This window comes from Ambystoma mexicanum, chromosome 10 (assembly GCF_040938575.1).
Source record: "Ambystoma mexicanum isolate Mex_15411 chromosome 10, UKY_AmexF1_1, whole genome shotgun sequence".
In the NCBI taxonomy this organism is placed as follows: domain Eukaryota; kingdom Metazoa; phylum Chordata; class Amphibia; order Caudata; family Ambystomatidae; genus Ambystoma; species Ambystoma mexicanum.
This window is the reverse complement of record NC_090932.1, coordinates 196,010,650-196,035,894: the sequence shown is the minus strand read 5'-3', so window position 1 is coordinate 196,035,894 and position 25,245 is coordinate 196,010,650. Positions and strand designations below refer to the sequence as shown.

The 25,245-nt window shown below is 48.0% G+C and overlaps 1 protein-coding gene across 2 annotated transcripts in view; it reads left to right on the top strand.

Annotated features, from left to right (window-relative positions):
* PPP3CC (protein phosphatase 3 catalytic subunit gamma) overlaps positions 1 to 25,245 on the top strand; it is a 1,509,833-nt gene that overhangs the window by 97,266 nt on the left and 1,387,322 nt on the right. The window contains exon 1 of one of the 2 annotated variants that reach the window (XM_069617713.1): positions 6,185 to 6,273. The exons of the other annotated variant lie outside the window; for it this stretch is intronic. Coding sequence (XP_069473814.1) covers positions 6,186 to 6,273 — 88 coding nt within the window. The 5' untranslated portion in view covers position 6,185. Of the gene's footprint in view, positions 1 to 6,184; positions 6,274 to 25,245 lie in introns of those variants that run through there. 2 annotated transcript variants of the gene reach the window in all.

Sequence of the window (25,245 nt, the reverse complement as noted above, 5' to 3'; positions counted from 1 at the left end):
GTCCTCAGCCCTTCACTCCACAGGGCTTAACCCACTTTGAGCAGGGACAAGGGGCTTTGTGACAGTTGGTGTCTGCGGTGGCCGGGAGAGCGGGAGCGGGATCGGGGGATGCTGGACGCAGGGCAAGGGTCTGTAGGCTCCTTTAGGTATCGTCTCTCAGGAGGTGTGGGGGGTGCTCACCTTTCTGTTGGGCTTTGGCCCATACTTAGTCTGTGGGCTGCCCGGGTATAGGTTCCCTAGGGGTGGTGTCAAGTGGGGGGGGCACTCCCTTCTGCTGGGCCTGTGTCTGCAGGGGCTGGGAGTACGAGGACAAGGGTACGGGATGCAGGCAGAGGGTCTGCGGGCCCCCCGGGTATCGTGTCTCAGTGGGTGGGGCGGGTGAGGTGTGCTCACCTTTCGGCCGGGAGGTGCCCATACTAAGACTAGTGTGGCCGATGTGGTTGTGTGGGGGAGGGCTCGCGTAATAGATGTTTGCCCCTTCCAACACCCATGGTCGGCGGACCTGTTGTGTAGGGGCGGTCCAACTTCGAGTAGGACTGGGGGCATATCAGGTTGGTGGAGGTCATGAGGTAAGGATCTGGGGGCCACGGGTGCAGGCTGGGCTCGGTAGGCTCCCTTGGTATCTTTTGAGGGCGGGGGGGTGGGGACCTCACCCTGGGTCTAGATATAGAGGACGTTACTGCAGGAGGAGGTTGAATTGCATTGCGCACAGACTCGGCTCTCTCACAGGCTGCGAAGTTCGTCGTACTGGGGTGGGCTAGATCACTGCGTGGGCTGGTCTGGCAGGCTAAGGAACAGGTGCTCGGTCGTGGTTTCTTGGTGTGGTAATTGATGTTTGACCCCTGTCGGCAGTCCTGACGTCCAGAGCCAATTTTGGGTGGGTCCTACTTTGAGTGGGGCTGGAGGCAGGGGCTCCGAGTGCGTGGGTGCTCCGGGTCCCGGGCTCCCGCCAGCAGAATGAAGTCGGGGCTGAGCGCCCCCTGGACCGCAGAGGAGGGACGAAGCATGGATGGCCCTTTGTTCCATCCATACTGTGTCCCTCTCTGGCGGCCCGGGTAAAAGCCGGGTAAAAAACGATGTTTAGAATTGAGGGACAGATGCAAAGCAAGAGGCTCTTGCTTTGCATCTGTCCCTCAATTTCTAAAAATCGTTTGGGTTGGGTGTATTTGTACATGTGTAGAGGTACACCCAACACAAAACGATTTTTTTTAAATTAACGCACAGATGCAAAGCAAGAGGTTGCATCTGTGCCTCCATTTCTAAAACTCGATTTGGTTTGGGTGTATTTGTACATCTGTGCACCCCTCTTGGAAAGAGGGGTGCACAGATGTAGAGGTACACCCAACCCAAAACGATGTTTATAAATTGAGGGACAGATGCAAAGCAAGAGCCTCTGTCCCTCAATTTATAAAAATAGTTTTGGGTTGGGTGTACCTCTACATCTGTGCAGCCCTCTTGCATTGCATCCATTGCATCTGCGGAGGGAGGGGGCAGGGAGAGGGCAAATTAGATTGTTTGCATGTCTGAGTGTGCACGTGGTGAATGCTATGGGCGGTGATCTGAGGCGGTGAGGGAGGTAACTCCCCTGAATTCTAAGGAAAGAAACAGCGTGGTAGGGGTGGGGGAGGGTGGGATTAGGTGGAATCACCTTCTTGGGGAGTTTGGCGGGAGTAGGCGGGTGGGGGGGGGTTTATCAGTGGAATGTGATAATTTGGCATTTTGAAGACCACACAAATCGGCCGAAATAAATCTGTCTTTTTTTGTATTTGTTCTTCAAAATGCGGAATTATCACATAGAACCCAGTATGGACGTTGCCATACTGTTATCCTTGTTCAGTGTAATACCATTCAATGGGACAGTACTTGCAGGACTGCTGTAACTCTAATGGTGCAGAGCTATTTGGCTGCTATAGAGACAGTAAAAGCACTTCTCAGCAGCAATGCGTAATCTATATGAGCCAGCACTTTCTAGTCGAGCTAGCCATATTTGAAATGGGGCAATTCTGGTATTCCTCAGTTAGCTCGCTATACTCTTGATGGGGTAGTACTGCTGTTTCCCAACAAGCCTTCTATAATTGTTGAATCTTCTCAGCGGTAATACTATGCTTTTGTTGAGGCAATACTAGTTCATTTTAGTGGGGCTGCTATACTTTTGATGGGACAACATCAGCACGTCTCAGTTGAGCTGCTACACTCTTACAAGGCTTAGCACTTCTCAGCCGATTTATTTATTTTTATTGGTTAATTATAATGCGCGTAATACCCCAAGGTTTCTAAGCGCGGACCGCGGGATCGAACCTGTGTTGCGCGGAACGAGGGATCGAACCCGTGTCGTCTTGCTTCCAAGGCGAGCACATTGCCCCAGAGCTATCCTCCTGATCTGAAGTACATTTAATGATACAGAACCAGAACTATTGAGCAAGTCTGATATCTTCATCATCATCAGAATAACTCAACACTGCCGTGGTTATACAAGAGATAATATATTTAAAGGGATGGAATTACTCAGAATGTAGCAGCACTATTCAATAACCCAAAGTGCTTAAGCATAGTTAATGTGAAAATACTACACTTCTCACCGTTGGCACAGTACTGTCACTTCTCACGGAGTCTTCTACACCTTTTATAGGGCAGCACTGACCCAGCCTACTAGACAGCTTCACTTTTAATGCCACTTCTCAATAGGGCTGTTATACTTCAATAGGAAATGACCAACACTACCCCGCAGGGAATTGCATACTCTTGATGCCACCGAAGCAGCACTTCCGCCCGCCACAGCTGCTTCATTTTTCATGGCACAGTGCGTGTACTTCTCAGCCACTCTGCTTTACATTTAAACAGATCGAATTGTCCTTTCTCAGCAGGACTGCAACACTATACCATTGTGCTCTGTATGTTTAGTGCGTCTTCACCACCAATGTGGATTCATGGAACTCTCCCAATGTCTAAATAGTAGCACTGCTACATTGAATTGGCAACAGGCATGTCCTGAGCTTCCTGCTGTCTATAAACTGCCGCTCAGGATGTTGGAAGCCGTGGTGGGGCAAGGGATTGAAGGCTCAAGCCAGTAGGATAGCAGAATCAGCAGGGTCTTAAAACCTGCTCACTCATTCTGCAGTGAGGGGCCATGGGGCAAAATAAGCCTGATCCCACATACAGGGGGTTGTTACCCCTTTATATCTCCTGAATGAAAGAAATGAGCTCTCTCAGACACAAGTAATCACCCCTGCACACATTGAATTAATATGGTATGGATCTATAGATCGAGAAAACTGGAGTGAGAATTCAGTGATTTAACAGAAATATAATTGTCTTCCCAGATGGGAGACTGACTCCATTAATATACATGGGGTCACTGAGATGACCAAGAGTGAAACTGTACATTCAGTTGTGAGATTACCAGCAACAGGTGATACTATGCTGCAGGGAGTGAGGTGCCCACTCAATATAACACACTGTTTAAAGGTGTGAGACCCACCCTGAATGCTTGCCCAAGAGCCTTGGCCAGAATTTCACACTGAATAAGTGAGCATGTGATCCGGGGTGTGTCTCTCTCTCTCTCACTCTCTCTCACTCACTCACTCACTCACTCACTCACTCACTCACTCACTCACTCACACACTCACTCACACACTCACACACTCACACACTCACACACTCACACACTCACACACTCACACACTCACACACTCACACACACACGCAAGATTTACACCTAGTGAGATTGTGCAACAAGGTAGGAGGTACACGCACAGTAATTGCTCTGAGGTTTGACACACTCATGGGATGGCATTTCCTTCCCCCATCCTGGTTGTGTTGCTCTGCCTTTTGAGGGCGGCTACAACCTGGATGATTATAGAGGGGTGGAGTAGGGGCAGTGTTGGCCTACTGGAAGGCTCCTTCTTACTTGACTTCAGTATATGCAGTACAAGCTAGCCAATGTTTCCACTGTTCTGCGCCCCCCCCCCCCACCTCCTCGCACCAAGTTGGCGACTACGTGCAAATGTGGTCATATAACTGCCAGTGATGTCACTTCCTACATTTGGGCACCCCCCGGGAAATTCATAAATCGGCTCCCCTGGCTGGAGGATTTTGGGACAGGGACAGTCTGCAGGGGCTGGGATGACCGGACCCGAGGGGGCTGGACGCAGGAGGAGTGGCGGTGGGCTCTCCGGGTAGCGTTTCCCAAAGGGCTTGACGGTGAGGGGATCTCGCCCCCCAGCTGGATTCTGGCCTTACTGAAAGACAAGTGTCTGTTGTGTTTTTCGCAGCGGGGGAGGGGGGACACGTGATAGAGGCTTGACCCCCCAGGTAGCAACCTGTTGGTCCGAAGTCATAGGTGTAAGTGGTCCTGTTTCAAGCAGGACCAGGGGACTTCAGGCAAATGGTGCTCAGAGGTGACCAAGAGATAGGGAGCTGGGGGTTATTGGTTGTAGGCTGGGCTCGCTAGGATCCCCTGGTATAGTTCGAGGCTCGCAGCTCTAGGGCGGGCAAGGCCAATGTGTGGGCTGGTTTAGCATCCGATATGATGTGTTTTATCGGTCTTGTTCTATTTCTCCAGACGGCACCTAACAGGGGTAACGACCCTGGGCATGGAGAAAAGAACTACAGTGGTTGGCCTAATCCGATGGAAGCATCTACGAACTCCTGGGTGGTTTCCATGGGCAACTGAAGATGTGGCGGAAAAATGTGTTATACATGTTTGATTAAGTGCCCCACAGGGTCCGTGCAAGGGGGAAGAGGGTCTGGTTAGTTTAGGGGGTCACATATTTCCCTCAGGCCCATCCCGGAGGGTGGGGGGGAGGTGATGTGTAATGATGACGCAAAAGTGTGTAATGACGTCCGTGATGATGTAATGATGATGCAATGATTGATGTCATGATCCGTCGGATTTGTCGATGAAATAAGATGTAATAATAAATCCAGCCTAATGCCTTCCAAAGAATATTTGTGTCTGGTGTCCCTCACTGGCCCTGCGCCACACACAATAGCACCCTGGGCGTTTAGCCATGGCAGCGGATTGGGGAGGGACACCAGCTTGGGGAAGGGGACCACCTTGGCACCGGGTGGCACGGTAACTCCACTGGGATGTGCCACCGCCCGGTGCCAGAAGTAGGGAGCCATGGAGACCGATGAGCTGCGAAGGCAGCGCCTTTTCTTTGTTTTCCCACCCAGCCTTTTGATCAGGGGTTGAAATGGTGTGTTGCGGTAGGTTGGGGCACATTGCATTGAATAGAGCTATGGGCTCAACCATTTGGGGCACTGGGAGCATGGAAAGGAAGATTTAGGGCTTCATTCAGGTTATGTTCATAGTGAGGTGGCAGGTCAGGGGCTCCTAGAACGGTCCGCGCCGGTCTGTGCAAGGGGGTGGAAGAGTGCCTGGTCGGTTTAGGGGGGGTCACATATTTCCCTCAAGCTCATCCCAGAGCGTGGGGGTGGGGTGATGGCCACTGCCACCCCATCCACGCTCAAGTGTGTAATCATGACGTCAATCATGATGTAATGGTCCGTCGCATTTGTTGATGATATAAGATCTAATAATACATGACGCCGAATGGCTCCCAAAGAATATTTGTGTCTGGTGTCCCTCACTGGCCCTGCGGCGTGCGCCACCCACGTGTGGAAATGTCCCAGGACACTTAACACTCTTGCCTTCGAAAGACCCTTCTAATTAAAACTTTTTACATCAGTAATTAAGAGGCCATTAAGGTCCCTTTTGTCATAAAAATGGGAATGAGGAAGCTGCAGCTATTACGATAAACTGTTGCCTATTAGCAGGGCGCTGCCAGAAACAAAAAAAAGTGTGCCACCCAGAACAGCAGAGAATGCGTTGCTGGGACACTTACTCTGCTGAGCTCTTCTGAAGAAGCAGTCCAGCGGCCGGCCCACCCCTAAATGTCCCAGTATATACGCTACCGGTGTGGGGAGTTCTTGCTGCAACCTGGGATACACCTCTGAATGTGTGCCTCTGCCGCGTTTATTTTAGGTTCCACCTGCCACGCTCCTTTATATACGATAATTGGATTTCCTGTCTTCACTGTGTCCGTGCGTACCTCTGAGGCCTAGCGCTGTGCAGTTTATTAAGGTGTGTGTGTGTGTGTGCGCGCGTGTTTCTTAGCCAGCAGATTTACATCAAACCCCAATTAATCCTCCTAAGAGACGGCTCAGGGCTGGGACGCCGAGATATGGGGACAGGTATCAGCCAGACGAGCCCGGCCGGTGAGATTTCATATATCCAGAGTGTGGGCCGAGGAGAACATTGTTTCGTTGAGGGTGAGATCATTGTGACCCACCCACCCCAGTTAAAGGAAGCAGGAGGAAGGAGGCCGATCGGTATTGCCCTTTAAGGAGAGTGGGTAGCACCGCGGAAGCGCTGGCCCCAGTGGTAGGGTTGGTGGGTTCGCAGCACAACATGTCATACTGTAAGGATGTTTGGGGGTGGGACATTCTCGCCATCTCTCTTGAGGCATGCATCTGAGATTGGTCCCCTCAGGGAAGTTAAAGCGTATACTGTAAATGGAAGCTTTCCCTTTAGCTTTATAGTTAAGACAAGGGCAAGTATACTATTAACAGATGGATCGTGTGGTAGGTGCTAGTGTGCATCCCAGGTGGTAAACCTGTATTGGAATGTGTTGATTATTTGAAACAAGTTTTCGGAGATTTTTTGTTTTTTTTTAATGGAGCTCATGTCGAATCGATGCAGGCTGGCGTTCTACCGCTATACGTCCCAGATTGATGTGCACATATTTACATATTTAGAACGGTTGGTTTGCTTTATGTATGTATATGCTTTAAATCTGGCAGACTATTTTCGGTTGTTTCGAGTTCTTTTAATGCGTATGTTTATTTCAAATGCTTATCCATAGAAAATCGCCAAAAGCGGATTCTTCCCAAAATCTTGTCGCCTCAATTAAACGCTATAAGAATATCCCTCCTTTATTTATTGAATATTTGCTGCGTGTAAGCCCTCGTTTGTTGTAAGCAGAGGCATTTATGCGACGAGGTGACACCGGGATGTGAATCTAATGGGGGTCTTTGTTGGAGGTATTGATCCAGACTCGGACTGGCCTATAGGGCAATGCCCGAATTGCAGGTCCATCATACTAGTATCAACCAGTTTTTAGGGACGGGGAGGCGGCGGGGGGTCAAAAAGTGCCTGTTTTTGGACAAAGTGGGCTACTTTGATTAGTTACTTCGCTATGCGGTTAGTAGTTTTGAACAGTGTTACAGAGAATATATCCTTTTAAAATGCAGAATTTTCACATTTGGCTAAAAACCTCCCCACGGGTACTATTCAAACAGCCTGTCACAAAAGGAATTAATTGCTATTTGCAACTCTGGGCCACTTTTTAATTGGTTCTTAAGCCAGTTTTATGCCCCAGTCCGACCCTGTATTCAACACGTGCACAATTAACTTCTACTGCTTAGGGCCTCCTTTGGAGTTTGATGTACAAGTACAAATGTTCTGTTTGAAATGCCTCGTGTTTTTTAGAAGGCCTCCTAAAGTATCAGTTAATATCTCATGGGATATAGATGGCGTGGAGTTCATAGTACTGCACGAGGTACACATGAATTAATTATTCCAAGCAGTACTTTTTTTGAAGCCTATACCATAGATAACCCATGCAATCTCAACTCATTATTGTTGCTATTTTATAAATGTTTTTTTTTTCTTCAAATACAATCGGTTTGTACTGTTCCCACCATACTTTATTATGAGACGATTGGAATGTATTTTATTTTACTTTGGTACCATTTGCAATGTTTAAATGAGTTAGTTGAGAGGCGCGAATTTAAACACCTGAACTCTTTCTGCAGTTTTTTTTTAGAGACTGACCTTTAAAAAGGTTTTGCATGTCTATCTGGAGTTAGTTGTTTTCTGGTTCGTTCTGAGAAATCTGTTTCCACAGTGGAGGAAACGGTAGCACCTAGGAAGTTATGTTATACGAATCTTATAGTGCAGACATCACCACTGTAGTGGTCTTAAAGTGCCGAGCCTTGAGTCAAACTGTTACCTCGCCCAGGGTAACATCCACCGTGGTCTGTGGGGCAAAAAGGAAATCGGGTACAGGAGGGGAGAGCAAGGCAAGATGGAAGAGTCAAGCAACAGAGTATAGAGTCAGAGTAGGAAACGGACCGAAAACAAGAAAGGGCTGTCCCGAGACCCAAACCCCTCATCCTCGGGCTAGAAAAGCCTAGGAACTGCCAAAATCAGCACCTGAGTCGGTATTCTGGGCGCTCCAACCCACTAGCAGACTTTAGAATTGTGTGTGATTGAATGTTTAATTTATGATCTCCATGCAGAAACAGCCCAAGTCCTGCATCCCATGTCTAAGCTCTGCAAATGGGTATATGCGTATTGCCATTTACAGACTTTTTTCTGTTAGGTTGTGTGTTGAGACAAATGAAAAGCACCCAATTTCTATTACTTGTTCGGATGGGTTTCATGCTGAATTACGATCAGGTATTTCAAATGTAAAATGTGGTCATTCTTATGTCATCAAAATGCTCGTTTTTTTGTGTGCAAATCTCCAGAATTGGGTTCCTTGAAGAGATAGGGTGCTGCTCGACATGCACTGGTGCTCCCCCCTCAGCCCTGCCCACATAATCTTCCTCCACAACTCTCTCAGCCCCCCCACAAGGGTGGGGAGGGATTCCCAGTGTCATTTTATTTCCACTCTCAGCACTGTATACAGCAAAATCCAATGGAGGGTGTGTACGCTATTGATCGGTGGGATGCATGTAGGTTTTTTTGTTAACACAAAATCTGGAATTAAAGGTCTACGCTTTATGTGAATTTTTGCAGTGGAACTTGCTGGGACAATGCTATTCCGACCAGAGGGCGTTGCTTCCATACCCCCTGGAATGGCCTCCCTGCCACCCTCAAACTTGAGCCGGACCATCTGCAGTTCCGGAAGCAGTTCAAAACTTTCCTCTTCTCCTCTGCTTTCTTTCTCTCTCTCCCTCCCATGCTGACCTACCTGACCTCCACGTCTGCTGCACCAACTAATTGCTTGGCTACCCTCAGAGTCTCACTGGGTACCAAGCTCTTCATGATCAGTCATCCCTGAATTTCCTCTGGGCCTACCACGCTCTTAGGGGCTGTAACTAACTTCTACAGTCCCGTGCCGCCTTGCACTTACCCAGAGCCGTGCTGCCCTGTCTACACTTATTCAGAGCAATGCTGCCCTGTTTTCCCTTTTACTCCCTCTGGAAGACCCCCCCTTCCTCTTGCACATCTCGTTGTCACACTTGCACAATCTGAATGACACAAGACCTACTAAGATTGTTTGTTTTGTCCTCCCTCTGTCTTCCCTCCCTTGTCATGCCTAGAAGCACCTGCCTCATCATGGGAGCTATTTTGGTGGTAGAAAGCGTCTCGCCTGTTCCCTCAGCACCTCCTAGATGGCCTTGTTCTGGGATGAAAATCCTTTTTTTCACATTCTTTGTTTCAAGCAATGCATTTCTTAGCAGCGTTTATGAGGACTGCAGTAGTCGCTATAAAGAGTACAGTATACTGTCCCTCTTCTCTGTATCTATGGGATTTATAAAGTGCAACCATATCTTGGAAGACACGCAGCGCTGTATAAAGGGGACACCCAATGGTGTTACAAGTAGTGTGCATGGGTAGTAGAGGAGCTTGGATAGGTAGGGGTCTTGGAGCGATGGAGGGGAAGAAATACAGTTCAGTGGAGCGTTCAGAAATTGCCCAGGTATTCTTTAAGGAGTATGGTCTTCAGGTTCTTCCTGAAGTACGGAATGGAGGGGGCAATCTTATTTGTGTTGATGGCTTGTCCCAGCAGCAGGGCACATAATAGAAAAGTGTAGGCTCTTCCCTGTTTTTCCCCTCTTGTAGTTCTTAGATTCCAGCCTGCCAATTTTGTAGCTTCTGGTGGTGTGCTGGCCTCCGGAGATGGTGAGTTTCTTAGCCAAGTAGAGTGGTGTTTTTGTTGTGACTGCTTTTTAGGTCATGCAAGCAGTCTTGAACATGTGTGCTTGAAAGGGCATCTAGTGCCACTTGCTGAGGATTAGGGGTGATGTGTTCGAATGGTCTCAGTTCTGTGATGTGCTGCTGTAAGCTAGACGGCTCTCAGAGGGGCCAAGGTGGAATCTGGAAATCCTGCGAGTAGGGCACTGCCACTTCCTAATGGTAGATGACCAGGGCTTGGACAACTGTTGTGAAACTCCAGGCAGGGACGAACGGCTTGACTTGGCAGGTGAGAGCAAACTGGTTACATGCTGTTTGGGTCTTCTTGGTGATGTGTCCTTTGAATGGAGGGGGGGTAAAGTTTGATAGCAAAGTTGAGAGATTTTTACTTGGGTGAAAGTTGGTGCGTGAATCAGTTAGGCTTCATGTCAGTCAGCTAGTTTTGGACTTGGACATACTTGATGGGGTTCCCTAGGAGAAATAATCAAGTCTTTGTAGAGTGGAGCTTAATGTAAGCTCTTGACATCCAAGCTCAGATGAGGGACAGACATTCTTGAATCCATCGATGTATGTCGTTGATGCAATTTATCTATTAGACAAATATGTGTCATCTGTGTATTGTATCTTGATGTTGAGGTTTGCGAGGAGTTTTCCTAAGAGGTTTCAGATAGTGTTTGAAGATGACAATGGGGAGGATGGAGCCATTTGGAACTATGCAGGTTACTGGGCGTCAAGATGGTCTCTGTTGGAGAAAGTTGAGGCAAATCAATACCGGACGGTTCCACTGAAGCTCATGCGTGTGGCACGGATGTTGAGGAGGATTTTATGGTCAACGGTATCAAAGGCAGCAGAAGCTCAGTAGGACTATAAAGCAGCAGCCCCCTTTTTTTCAGGGTGTGTAGGGCATCATTGATAACTTGGGTGGCGGCAATTCCTGCGCTGCATTGTGGTTGGAAATTGGGTTAGTAGTCCTTTAGGGTATTGTTCCAAGTATTCCTTTCATGCAACTGGATAGTAATGGTCCTCTCAATCACTTACTTTGTCAGCGTAGAGCAGGTCCTGTCTGATTTTCAATGCTTCTGGGAAGGTGCCTTGTATAAGGGATGATTTAATTAAGTTGTGAAGTGTTGTGAGTGGTTCACCTTTGATGACCGTTACAATGAAGCAGGGAGGTTGTCGTCTTTGTACTTGTTGGTCGGGCATCTGGAGTAATAATTCGGTCCATCTTGATGTGTTGCGGACTTTCATGGGTGTGATATCTGTGCTATGTTTAGAGCTGTTGATGTGTTGCCTTATTTTGCCTGTGAAGAAGAAGTTTGCTTTGGTTGTGGAAATGTGTCCTGCATGCTTGTCAGAGGGTTCTAAGGGCGATGCGGTCTTCTAGGTGGTGAGATCTTCTCCAGAACTTTTTTCCCTGCGGATGGCATGCTTGTCCATGCGTACCTAAATGTTGAGGGCTTATCGTTGTTGAATCAAAATTTCAGTTGTATGTGAGTATTGGTGGTCTCAGTTGGGGTGTGGTTGCCTGCGCTAAGCTGAGCTGAGAGGTAATATTCTCCAAGGTGTCGGATGTGGAGGCCAAGGTGCTGTTTACCTTCCTGTGCCTCCAGGTCGACAGTCTTGAATGCTGGGCTGTATTGGTAATTTTGGGTTGGCCCTGATGGGTAGAGGAGCACACTCATTATGGCTTAGTGGTTTGTCCAGCTCAGAGGCAGAGGGAAAGAGGCTGGCAGCAGGGCACTGCTACCGCCAAAAATCTTCACCCACTGTCTGATCATCAAATTTGGAGAAGGCCAGGCCTTGGGCCTTCTTTGTGCCCTTTGAGCATGGCTGAGGAGAAGGAAGGTTGCAGCCTCTTCAGACTCTGCGCAAAGTGTGGTTTAAGAAACATCTTCCTGGACGTTCGACACCATAAATACTTATACTGCCTGCATCCGGACCACGATGAGGAGGGATGCAAGGTGTGCTGTGGTTTCTTGAAGAAAACCAAAAAGGACCGATACAGCAGACTGTCGGAATGGCTGAAGTCGAGCACGGCATCTGATGCAGCCTTTGGGTAGGGTCAAGCCTCATCCAGGACCAGCCGGTCCAAGGAGTGTTCTCCCTCCGGGAGGAGGTCGAGATCCTTTGAGGACGCTGGCTTGCGAGAATGGCAAGCACTGCGACACTAGCTGCGCTGGGTTCGCCACTGATGCATGTCCCAATTCGGACAAAAGGTGTTCGCCATCACCATCATCCTCCACGGTGAGCCTACCAACGAAAGGAGCGTCTTCAAAGAGAAAGTCACTAACACTGTCCAAACTGTGTGTCGGTGGATAATCCGACAAGGGAAAAGTCTGGTGAGGACTTGCCGAAGCCAGCTAAGGCTTCACACTAGGCCAAGTCAACAGAGTCGACCAGGAGGGACAGATTGAAAAAGAAATACAGGTTGCCCGATTCGGCTCCCAGGAGCCTAAGGTCTCGGTCCTCGCCAGATTCGGTGGTCCCAGCCGCATCCAGGAAATGCTTGGCGAACCCGTCATCGGCATCCATGGTACCTCCGGACCAGGAGGGGAAGAGGCTGGATGCGATTGGCAAGAGGATAATTTACATGGCAGCCTCTACCATCAAGTAGCGAACGCCCTAGCCATTTCGTCCCGTTATGACCGGGAACTCTGGTAGAAGCTGGGCCCTATCCTGGAATTCCTGCCCGAAGACAAGAAGGTCGAGGCACTGGAACTCTTTCAGGAAGGGGGAAGTGGCCTCAGATCACTCCATCACAGTGGCGGTAGACATCGCAGACACAGGTTTTTGCCAGATGGGGAACAGGGTGTCTCTGCGCCGTTAAGGTTGGTTGAAGGCTACAAACTTCCATCAGGACGTTAAGACGGAGGTGCTGGATATGCCGTTCAATGGGGAGAACCTCTCCGGAAAGGCGGTCGACAAGTCTTTGCAGGCAATAAATACTGACAAGGAGACGGCACGTTCCGTCGTCCTTTCGCTCCTCCAGAGGAAAGCCAAGAAGATCTTCAAAGGGTTATAGTACCCCTCCCAGGCAGCCTTCTTGCTCTCCCACTCAAGAAGCATACAGAGGGTGCTCTCAAGGCAGCGGAGTTCAGCGGCGGATACCGACACGGAGACGGCACGTTCCCTCGTCCTTTCGCTCCTCCAGAGGAAAGCCAAGACGATCTTCAAAGGGTTATAGCACTGCACTGTGGTTCGTAGTTCAGGGCCAGCACTACCAGTTCAAGGCTCTGCCTGAAGTCAGCCAAAGGGTGTCTACGAAGTGCCTGGCCCCGGTGGCGGTACATCTTCGTCTGCAAGGCATCCACGTATACCCCTTCCTGGATGACTGGCTAGTGCGTTCCATCTCGGAATCTCACGCAAGCGAACACATGGTCAAAACCGTACGTCTGTTGACTGAGCTGGGGTTCTCGATTAAAATAAAATATCCGAAGTCTTGCTTGAAGCCATCTCAGGACACTCTATTCCTGGACGCGTGACTCACCATGGTGACCTGCTTGGCGTCTCCCTCGGAGGAGAGGATGAAAGCCATACAAGGCAAGGTGCCGCGTGTGCCGTCAGCCCAGGCAGCAGCGATGTGGTCCGTCATGTTTCTTCTGGGCATGTTGTCCTCCTGCATCAACCTTGTTCGCCTCTGCAGATTGTGCGTGAGACCTCTCCAGGAGTTCCTGGATGAGAGTTGGATGCAAGTGTCGGAACTTTACGGACAAGATCGCCCTCAACGAAGATTTCAGTCGGGTGATAGAGTGGTGGGGTGTTCGGCAGCATATTCTCCAGGGAGCTCCATTTCAGGTTCCTCCTTACCCGGCTACGGGCACCTCTCTAGAGGGATGGAGAGCCCACACCGGACAGTTGTATGCCAGAGGCCTCTGGCAACCAGTGTCCTGGAACTTTGTGCCATCTTCTGGGCCCTCAAGCCTGTTCTGCCGTCATTGAGATGTTGAGCATCTTCCCAGACAACACTGTGACTAGGTTCTACATCCGGAAACAAGGGGGAGACCCGGTCACCAGCTCTCTCCAAAGAGGCCCAGGACGTGTGGCAGTGGGCCATTCATCAAGGCATGTTCCTCATTCCGTTTTACCTGGCTGTAATCGAGAACACCATTGCAGACTCGCTCAGCAGGGAACTGCGTTCTTGCCACGAGTGGGAGCTTCGCCAGGAACAGGTGGATTGGCTGTTCGACAAATGTGGTGCTAACTAAGCTCATGGGAGCACCTTTTGAACCTATGCATCAGGTCACTCTCCAGTTTCTCTAGTGGAAGACCGCTTTCCTTGTGGCTATCACCTCGGCCAGAAGGGTTGGGGAGATTGAGGCACTGTACTGCAAGCAGTCTTGCTTGTCCTTCCACGCTTGAAAGTGGTAGTGCGTACACCCCCCACCCTTCATGTCAAAGGTGCCTTCGGAATTCCACCTCAACAAGCCTTTGGTTTGACCAGTTTTCTTCCTGAATCCGTCATCGCTGGAGGAACAGGCTTTGCATTCGCTGGACTTTGCTTGTGCCTTGAAGTTCTATGTAGCACGTACAAAGTGTTTTCGGAAGACTTCTCAGTTGTTTGTCAATTTTGGACCTGTAAATCGGGGGAAGGCCTTGATGAAGGCTTCTTTGTCTTGGTGGCTCTCCGGCTGCATCATGCACTGTCGTCGACGGGCGTGCAGGCTGCTGCTAGGCTGGCCGAGAGCCCATTCCTCCGGAGCCATCGCAGCAACGACAGTGTTTTTCCCTGGTGTGTCCCAGCTCGACATTTGCAGGGCTGCGACCTGGAGGTCCACGTACACATTCACGAGGTTCTGCGTCCACAGGGATTCCAGGAAGGAGTCAAGTGTCGGCCAATCGGTGCTTTGGAACGTGTTTGTTCCAGAGGTGAGTTTTTATTGCTTCTGTTGAGCCTTGCCACCTCTCCTGTTTTGCGTATATGTACTGCTGTGTAATCGTTATTCATGAGCATGTGAATCCATGCCAGACCCCATGCTGGAGAAGGTTTAAGTTACTTACCTGTAACTCTTGTTCTCCAGCATGGGTCTGGCATGGATTCACATGCAAGCACTCCTTCCGTCCCCTCTGTGGCTCTTCTTGGTTCATACTGCCACTTTACATGCTTACCAAATCTGAAGATGGCCATCAGGGGTGGAGTTTAAGGGGAGCACTGTCATTGAATGAGGGCAGTATGTCCCAGAGTCCAATGATTGGTTTACAGGAGAAATACAGTTTTAAAGTGAAAGTGAAACTGTTTTCTTTTACTGAGGATTCCCAGCTTTACGACAGGGAATATTCATGAGCATGTGAATCCATGCCAGAAAATATTAGTTACAGGTAAGTAACCTGAACCATTTTCTCCCGATATTGGGGTTGGGGGCTTGCACATGTGTGCCAGCAAGGTGTCCATAATGCACAACAATATACGCTACTTACCAAATGTATTAATCAGCTTGCTCCAGCAGCGTTCATCACATTATTCCCTTTTGCCTTAATCAAACCACCCTCCACCTTTTATTATATACCCCAGAAAATACTTGAAACAACATTCAAATCCAACTCACAACCGTTCATACACATCAATACACCATCACAAACCTCAATTCTCCTCAACACAAAAAATCATACTCTACCAAAATACAACAATCAAGAACTATAGAAAAAAACCACACTATTATATAACTGGGTCTTCTCCTCATATAGGGGACTGTCCTATGCTACACAGCATACCCTTTCCCCTCGGGGAGTATCCCTTTGCTTCAAAATACTAAAACTATGCGATGCTGTCTTCCCTTAATACAATAAGAGTATCCCTTTCTTCAATATCACCTCATCATTTCTACTTCTACAACCACATGGTTTCTCCGGGTCACACCAACAGGACATTAATCCCTAGTTCACCAGATATCTATCCTTTTCATATTCTTCTTGGCCTCAACACTTAAACCACAAATCATGCATATGTGCACAGCTATCGTTCTTCGTGCACGGGGGTACTCACGTTCTAGGATTTCCGAGGTCCTCCGGTGCCAGACCTCTCTCCTGCCTGCACTCCCCTGGGTTAAGTGTGTTCGCTCGCAAGATCAGGCCGGACTCTTGCAGAGCTTGGCGCCAGCCTACCTCCTTGTTTGTGCGTGCAGATTCCGGTCTTAACGGCTAATGTCACCGTCCAATGGTTGCGGCTAGGAGCCTTCGACCCTCCGAGGACTCTTGAAATCCAAGGTGCATGAAGAAACCAGCTTTATTTACTCCATTCGGCCGGTACAAGGTACAGAGACGTTCTCAATTGGTTCTATGTGAAATTACCTCATTTTGAGCCTGTCCGCTCCTGAGCGCACTCTTGTGCAACAGGGGCGTGACTGTTTGATTTAGAAACACTGCTCTGTGCGGTCACGGAACAGTCATTCTAAATCAATCTTTTGGTGAAAAGGTCTTTCTAAAAAGATCTTTTCACCTAAAAACGTCTCAATTACTTCCTGGTACCAGAGGGGTTATAAACTAAACAAATTGCATTGTCATATTCATAAAAAACAATATTCACAAGATGCCATGGATTGTTAGAACAGAATATCCTATATTATGATATTCATTGCTTCTTCAAATGGATAATCATCTTTGAGCCTGCCCAGTGTGCCTCACACTATGCAAGATGTCATGTTCTGGACATCATCGGACTGTGCTCTAATTGGTTGGCAACAGAACATGCTGACATTGATACAATACTGGTGCCTGTTACTGCTGTGACCTTCGGTGATACACCTATCCATACCAAGTTGAATTAACATTTGGTGGGAAAGGAGCGATTGAAACGTTGCTGTGGCAAAATAACTATTAAAATCACTCCCATCTCATCTTTCCACGCTGGGCCCCAATCTCCCAGAGAGTTTGCTCATCCTTGGCCAGCTCGTCCGGTACTCCCTTCTAATACATACTGCCAAGTGCATGCGTTTGTTCTAGCTGGGTCATGACGTGCATAGCTTATTCATTGCAGTGTATGGCCAGTGTATGAGACCTTTTGCCTTCAGTTTATTCAACCTGTTAATGTGTTCTTCGTGCATGCGTTGAACTGCTTTCACCATTGGGTCGCTGTGGATATATCTTGCTAGTCTGCTATTGGCAACGTTACTGCATGCACATGGCAAATAAACTTTGTATATTTCTGTCTGCTAGCAATAGAACTAAATTAATTGTGAGCGGCCAGAAATGTGAGGCGGGCGACTTTGAGTTTTCAAAATCTGCCATTTTATTAAATCAAAAGTGTTGGATATACTTCTCACTGTCCCTACCCTAACGCGGATTTCCCTGCCTAACGTATCAAATGGAAGCACTCTAACAAAGGATATCTCACACTTAACCATTTAACAAGTCAATAAGGTAATGCATGGCAGTTCAACACAACAAAATAATACCACAATTGAATCTGTAATATAACCACAGTCCTTGCTTATAATCTGGGGGAATTCTCCTTCCCCAGACTCAATCAGGGTTCTTGCTTCACAGTTCAAACGAAAATGAGAAAGTTCTGGTTGTTAACAAAGTTCTAACACAGTTCTTTGTAACTTCCACTGGACAATAGAACGTTCCAACACTTCAAAATAAAATGTTCTTTCCCTTCTTCGCATAAAAGAATGAACCTCAAAATAATGTTCTCCTCAAGGTAACACAAATTGTCTTTGTCAGAATATTTTTGCCACAACTGAATGCTCTTCAAGAAATCTAGCTCCTCCACAGCAGGATTATACAATGCTTTCTTCAGCACTATACATGATATAACAATGAATGTCAGATCGACAGTTCAGCACTTCATTAAATGTTAGCTGGTCTACTCCCATGCCATGCCCACTACTCAAAGATTTGCCATCCCGGTATACTCCACTGCCCGAACAGCTCTTCATAAACAGAACATGCTTCAGTGGCAACAACAAATTCAAAATGTTCTTTGTTTTAGCAGCATTCAACTTTTATCAACCTTGCAGGGAAACAAGATTCACTTCTGTGCTCTTTAAGAACTCTCTGAAAATTATGCTCCTGTTCCTCTAAATAACCTTTTTTCAGCAGGGCTTCCTTTTTGCCACTCTTGTTCCCCCACTGTAACAGTAACCAAATATTGACAAGGATATAGGCGTGGTCTGCCTCTTTCTTGGCTTTGGCAATGTGTATTTATATTAGCTGTTATATAGTTCATCGGACATGACTAGCAAACTTCACAACCACTGGGTCTTCCATTACTCTCCTTTTGCCTTTGGCAATATTGGTTGGACTTGTATTGCTTAGGTTTTAGATTTTCCTGGCTTGAGTAATGGCTATAGACACATTAGCTTTTAACAATGTTGCTTCACAGGGGTTGTTGGATGTCCCATGTTCTCTTAAAATGGCACTTTTGCTGCTTTTATTTATTTATTTTTTTGGTATTAAAAAGTACTATTTTTACTGTTTTCACTCGCAATTGAGTGAAACTGCCTGCTTGGTGCATGCGAGCAGTCTCGGAGAAGCCAGGAGTCTTTCGTGCTGCAGGCTCACTGTGTAGGTTGCAAGCTCCCGATCCTGTCCGTGGTTACAGGTCTCCCGCTGCTGTGGCTCTCTGTGACCTGGCGATCAGCCTCTTCTGCTCCTCCTACGCCCACGCCACTGGAGCCTTCCTGGCTTCTGAGTGTTCCTGGTGCATGGCAGCCACTGGAGATCTTTCGAGAGGGAAAATGTCCCTAGCTGCTTTCGCTTTCTACTGCACAGCTTCTGCAGAGTGAACCTTAAAACGGCCAGCATTCCCTCAGCACACTTCCCGCTGCATGACCTCTGTACCTGGGATATCTGGAGACACAGACCCTCTCCGGACCAGCCACAGTGTTTGGCTTTCCAACGGTCCCAGCATCTTCTTCTCCAGTCCCAACCTCGGCTGCATACACAGCCTGCACTGCTCCTTCTGCTCACACTGCTCTCCTCCTTCTGATTCTACTTCGGCCTCTGCGTCTCTTTTCTCTATTAGCTGCACCTGAGGGGGGCTATTAAGCCTCTCAATCTCCCTCCGGTATGGGTCATTAATTAATTGACCACCCCTGCATTGTTCCTTTTCAACCCTCTTCCTTGTCCCAGTACCTAGGGAATTATGGGACTTTAAGTTCCTAGTAACAAAGTTTGTTAAACAAGGGGCAACACCACCCCCAGGGTCAGGATCAGAAAGCGTCTGCCTTTCGTTGGGTACATGAGAAGAGTCCCAGGCCAGGCTTTCTGGGGGAACTATTGCTGATTCATCATATTATCTAAACTGGAACCATGAGAAAGGCCTATTCATGTAATTTCAGCTATTCTCCCTTTCTCTCAGCCTTGGTACTTTAAATCGTCTAAACACCAGCAAGGACCAACAAAAAACCCTATTTACCTATTTAAACCGCAATGCTGTGCTTTTCAACTATGTGCTGTGCAGGGCCTTGCGAAGGGAGAAAGGCACTTCACTTGCCATTTTATAATACTGCTATACATAGATACCCTACCTAACTGTGCATACCACCATTCACTACATTCCCTCTGTGTATTCAGCAACCTAACCCTCCCTCCAACTACCTTCCTACTGTATGGCAAAACAAACTCTATCCTGCGTGTGTTGCATTCTACATGGAGGTGGCATACACAAAATAACACCTTATTCTAGTTTTCTTATTCTAAATGTTGGCTCTCAATTGAGAAGTCGGAGGCGTTGCCTTATGCATCTGCAACACCAGTCTCATTCCCTCCGGTACCCCCCCCCTCCTTGCCCCCCCCCCCCCCCCCCCTCCTTGGCCCAGACGTCATTAACAAGGATGTTACCACCAAGGGACACCTTTCTGTCTTAACCTGCTTAATCTATTGGTGGCCTACATGAGTCAGTGGCTGTCTAACTCCGTAGGAACTGTGACGAGTCATGAATGAAACAGAAACATGTTAGCCATGTTTTTGGTTAAAGACTTATCAAAACGGTTGGGAAAAGGCCTCTCTGACCCTAAACTAAATTATACGGTGAACAGGGAAATGTCTCTAACCTTGGGTGATTGCACAAAGAGTTTGTAAAGGAAAATAAAGAACTCCAACACAAATGTTCTCCAAGCTCAAAAGGCCTTGCTTCCAGAGGGTGGTCCTCCACCAAACCCTGGATTCCTCCTCGATACAAATGATTCTACAACACAAACGTTCCCCAAGGTCAAAAAGCCTTGGTTCCAGAGGGTGGTTCCCTCCCCCTGGGTTCTTGCTCAATAAAAATTATTCTTAATTCAGCCGTTCTTTGTAACTTTCGTGGCCCACAACAATACAGTTATTTAAATGGCTGCTTGGCCTTTTGGTTTCCACTTCTGTCAAAAGTTCCTTCTGGTTTAGCAAAAACAGTTATATATCTTTTCTTGCTACTTTCTGTAAAGTTGCAATTGCTTGGTATACTCCCCTGGTAGGATTATTGTGCCCTTGTGATTGCCTTGTACACTCTCCTACTAGGGCTTCTTATATTCTCTCATGGTTCCTTTATTACTTCCACATATGCTCATACCTCTTATGATATATCACGCCTCCTTGATTCTTCATTTGATTTGGGATCTGTGAGAAACCTGAAGTCTCTTTATTTATCAAAGTTTCTTGGTTCAGATGGCCTGATGTACCAAAAAAACAAAGTTCCTTTCCTCTTATTTAGGTGATTCACTCTTTGCCCTGGGTCCCCCTCAGCTGGGCTCAGATCCCTTTTATTCCACGATCTTTACTTTGGATCCCCCTCTTCCAGGCTCATATCCCCTTTTCCAATGTTCAGAGAATATTCTTTCTCGGGTGAATCACGAGTCACCCCGGATCCCTCTCAGCCGGGCTCAGTTCCTTCGTTTTACACAATTAGTCTCCCTCAGCTGGGCTTGGACCAATTTCAACCCTATAGGGTTGTAAGAGAATGTTTCTGTAATTTCTCTAAAGGGGAGGTTTCAGGGGGTGTCTATGTATGTGGGTGTATGGCAATAGGCTTTTGAGGTATTGAGTATAAAGGGATTTTATTCATGGGCAAATGGGCGATACCATGTCTCATCCAATGAAGCCATGACATCTCCCCGTCTCCTCCCATGTGATCCTCCCTCATAGCCGCCCCCCAGGGTCAGGACCAGGTAGCGGCTATCGTCCCCTGGCCATATTCGAGGAGGTTACTGCCAGGAGATCAGTGATGACTCCATCAGATTCATCACAGAACCTTCTAGCTGTCCCTCTGCATGCCCTGCTTAGTTTTCCAGGCAAGTTAGGGATGGCGCCTCTTTCCAGTTTCTCCTGCACGGTCTCACCTGGCCCTCGCCTACACTGGTTTGCAAGATGTTCTCCTCTCACCATGCTGTTATCCCTTTGATGTTACACTTTGCATTCCTACCTCCACCCTTTGTTTCTCCTGTTCTCACTTCCTCCCTTCTTCCTACTCCTCGGCCCTCCTACTACCGCCAACTACCACTCTACTAAAATGCTGTACTTTTCTCCTCCACCCTACTTCCTCTCCTTGCCAATACTACCTCTCCACTACTACTACCACTTCTCTGCTCTTACCACTACTCGTGCTCGCTCCACTACTACTTTTCACTACTACTTCCCCTCTACTGCTGATAACACTTTTCTACTTCCACTATCGCTTCCTAGTGCCACCTCTTTCTCCCTCCACTGCTCCCTCTATTATTTCTGCGCCTAATACACTTGCTATTCACCGCCACGGTCAAACTCTTCAGTAACCTTCATACTCCTTCCACACACTCCTCCATTGGTCTCTCGGACATCCTCCTCCACCTCCTGTCTTTACCCAACTGCAGCCCACAGTAACTCATACCCAAACTTGCTGTTACATTTCCAGCTCCCCCTTCACAACATGAACACTTTCTCACGGACAGCTCGCTATGAGAAACAATTGACAAACACCTGAGCCATATACCAGACATGTCCGGGAGGGTCAGGCAATTACTGACACACACTCACACAATCACACAGACAGACACTCGACACACACTCGCCACACGGATAAAAGGCGGAGCACAAGAGCACGCTCTGAGCGAGGCAAAGCACACGAGGAAGCAGCTGTTACCCTCAAGATGACAAAACAGGAAGGGATCGCAAGAAGGGAAGTGCCTTTGTCCTTTTCGACGAGGGACCGTTACTTTTACGAAACCTCGAGCTTACAAAGTGTAAGACCAGGAAACCAGGCTGAAGAATCAGGCCTTGTGTGTTAGAGGTACCAGGGACTCTCCCGCGTAGATAATGAAGACAGGGAGAATCTCCTGCTACTGTGGTACTGTTCTTGTCCTATAACAAAGCAGTGCCAGTGAAATCAATACAGCCAGTTAATTGGGTGGCCGATACCAAACCGGTCTGTGTGGAAGCCAAGGTTGCAAGCAGCAACAGTGTATGGTGAACGCTGAAGCGAACAGTGTATGAAAGCATGTGATAACAAACGTGAGTAAAATTGGACAACAGATGATTGATTGAACTTTTAAACCATGATATGATACCTTTGACAGAGTGGTCCACCACCGCGTGCATGCTCATTCGAAGGTCTCTTTATGGTATCCAACAGAGAGGTGGCAAAAGCGAAAGAGTGACAAATGATTGTGAATCAAAGTGGTCCTGCAACGGGTCAAGCAAAATCCTGTGCACAATTGAAAGTCTTCGATGTTAATAGAGTAAAGAAAGTTGATGACAAAGTAGATACGAGCCTGAACGAGGGAGATCCGCTAAGACTATTGGGTTAAAGTAAGTTTGTGTTAATGTAAACTAAAATTGGTCCGAGCCCGGCGTAGTGGCACTGATTGAATATTGTGTCAAAGCGGATCTGAGCCCAGTGGCGAGGATCCTGGGTGAACCGTGAATCACCCGAGAAATTGGATGCATGAACTGGATACATGAAAATCCTAGGAGCATTGTGTTAAAGGGGATCTGAGCCCGGCTGAGGGGGATCAGAGGTGAATGGTGAATCACATGAGAAATTGAGTGCGTGTGAAATCCTGAGAGGAAAATAACTTGTTCGTTTGTCGCACTAGGCCCTCTGAAAGAAGAGGCTTCGAAAGGCAAAAAGACTTAGGCACAGAAGGCCCTGATACGAATGTTTGAACTGCAACCTCGTGCTAGAGAAGCCAGAGACTGTGCTAAGCATGAGTGTGCCACCTTGTCCCGTGCTGAAAATGTGGGGAATGGAGGCCAATGGCCTGAATATCCTGACGTATCAATTGTTGGACACTTCTTTCTTTTACATAACATTGTTTCCCACACTAGTTGTAATTAGAGGTAGCGGTAATTAGAGGTAAGGATTGGCAATAGGTTTTTTCGTATAGGCCCTTTTTATTTTCACAAGACACTACTATGACTGCGTTATTATTTGATGGTTGTAGCTTGCTCCCATCTTTAGCTTTAGGATTAGATGGGTGTTTTTCAAACCTTTGTCAAAGTTCAATAAACACTCTTGAACTGTGGTCACTTGTGATTGTCTTACTGTTGATACCATGCCTTCCTTAAACCAGCCAATCATTTACCTTGCTCCAGGGGGTCATGGGAAGGGGCTATGGAGGGCTTATAAGGGCTTGTAAGCACCTCCCCTTCTTGCTTCATGGTACCGTGTTTCTGGTGTGCAGGGTAATGTACATTCTAAGAGACTGTGGTGCCTGGTTTTTGTACCTTCATAGAGTTCAGTTTTGATAGTAAACTCGCGTTCATCGTGAGTTAGTGGTCATTCTTTTAAAATAAATATTCCCTGGTGGTTTATCAGGCCCTTTCTGGAGGCCTTTCTTTTACCAAAGGACACCCTGGTGTTTCATTGGGTACTTCCTGAAAGGAGGCTGGAGTAGAGGGTCTCTGCTGGAGTCACGTGCCTTTCTGGACTGCCTCGCTGGGTCCAGACATGCCCACTGGCGTTCATCCTGGCCCCGCCCCATCCTCTCTTTGCTGTGTGGTCAGTTTTCCCGCTGGGGCAGTCGCATCCAGCTCCTGACAGTGTTTGTTGGCTGCTTTTGTGGCCGGGCCGACCGGTATGTTGGCCACCTTGCCCGCGACTCTGGCGTCCTGAGACCGCTCTGCCACATCTGCCTCCTGTTGCAGCATTAAAGCCTCAATTGTAGCAGGTAAGGAGGGGAGGTAGGGAGCCTGCCCCTGCTCACTCCGATACCCTGGGTTTGAGAGAGGGGTAGTGTTCCTTTCTCCCCTTGACAGGGACAGATAAGCGGTCCTGTCACACAAGCTTCTTCCTTGATAGTGTCTGAAGGAGAAAGAGTGCTTAACTGCCCAGATTTCTGCAGTGCCATGAAGTTCTATCCAGACAGAACTAAAGCCTTTACGGGTTCAGCAAGACTCTATATCAGTTATGGGCACCCTGAGCTCTATTGCTGTCGGATGGGTAGGCTCCTGAATTCTGGAAACCTCTTCAGTTCAAAAGATCCCCCTCCTAAATGTCTTCATGCTTGTCCAAGTCTGCTTGGTGTCTTTTCAGTGGCACATTCCATCGGAGGTCATTGCTAAGATGGGCACTTGAGGCTGCCCATCAGCATTATGGTAACTACTCCTTAGATGGCAGCTCAAGAGCAGGTGCACAATTGTGTCAAACTGTAAATACAATAGTCAGTAAGGCACCATCATTCCTTCACTGCTTGCTGTGACATAGACAGTTTCCTGACCCTCTCGTGGGGGGGATCGAGACTCCTCTCAACCTGGGGCAGGAGGACAACCAGGGTGTTTGCCAGAGCCAGTCCTGCCCCAGAGGCTGGGTACGTGAGTTTGCAGGGCACCAGTCCCTTCACTTGTGCCTGGCTTCAATTGAAGAGTACCACTAACATATGTCATATACCAACATTATTCTCTGGTGGCCAGTGTTTTCTCTCTTTTGTTTCAGAATTACGAATCCCACAAGTCCTTGTGGCGAGGGAAGGAGTATGCAATGCAGAGAGGGTGAAACACTGCCCTCGGCAGATTGAAAGTCAGAATGCTCTTGACATTTCCTGTACCCGGCCACCACTGCAAAACACAGGTGAACCTGCATTTGCAAAAGGGGCAGGGCTTAAAGCTTGTTTTATGGTTTAGCACCTGTGTAACCCGGCCCCTGGGGGAAAGCAGGTCGGCTTGGCCCGGGAACCAGGTTAGCAAGGCGACCAATGGAAGGTGGAGGATATCCCAGGACAAACAGAACAGAGTGTGTAGGTTATTCTGGTGACGTCAAGGGAGATCAGGCGGATAAAGGACAGTGTAACGGAGCATGGAAGATACTTACTGGGAGCATGTGCAAGGTGAGGTATTGTTTGGTGAAGAGAAAGCGGTACTTGGGTGTCTGTGTGTATGGTGAGTAACGTGAGTGAGACTTGAGGGGGAGTGTAAGTGATGCTGAGCGA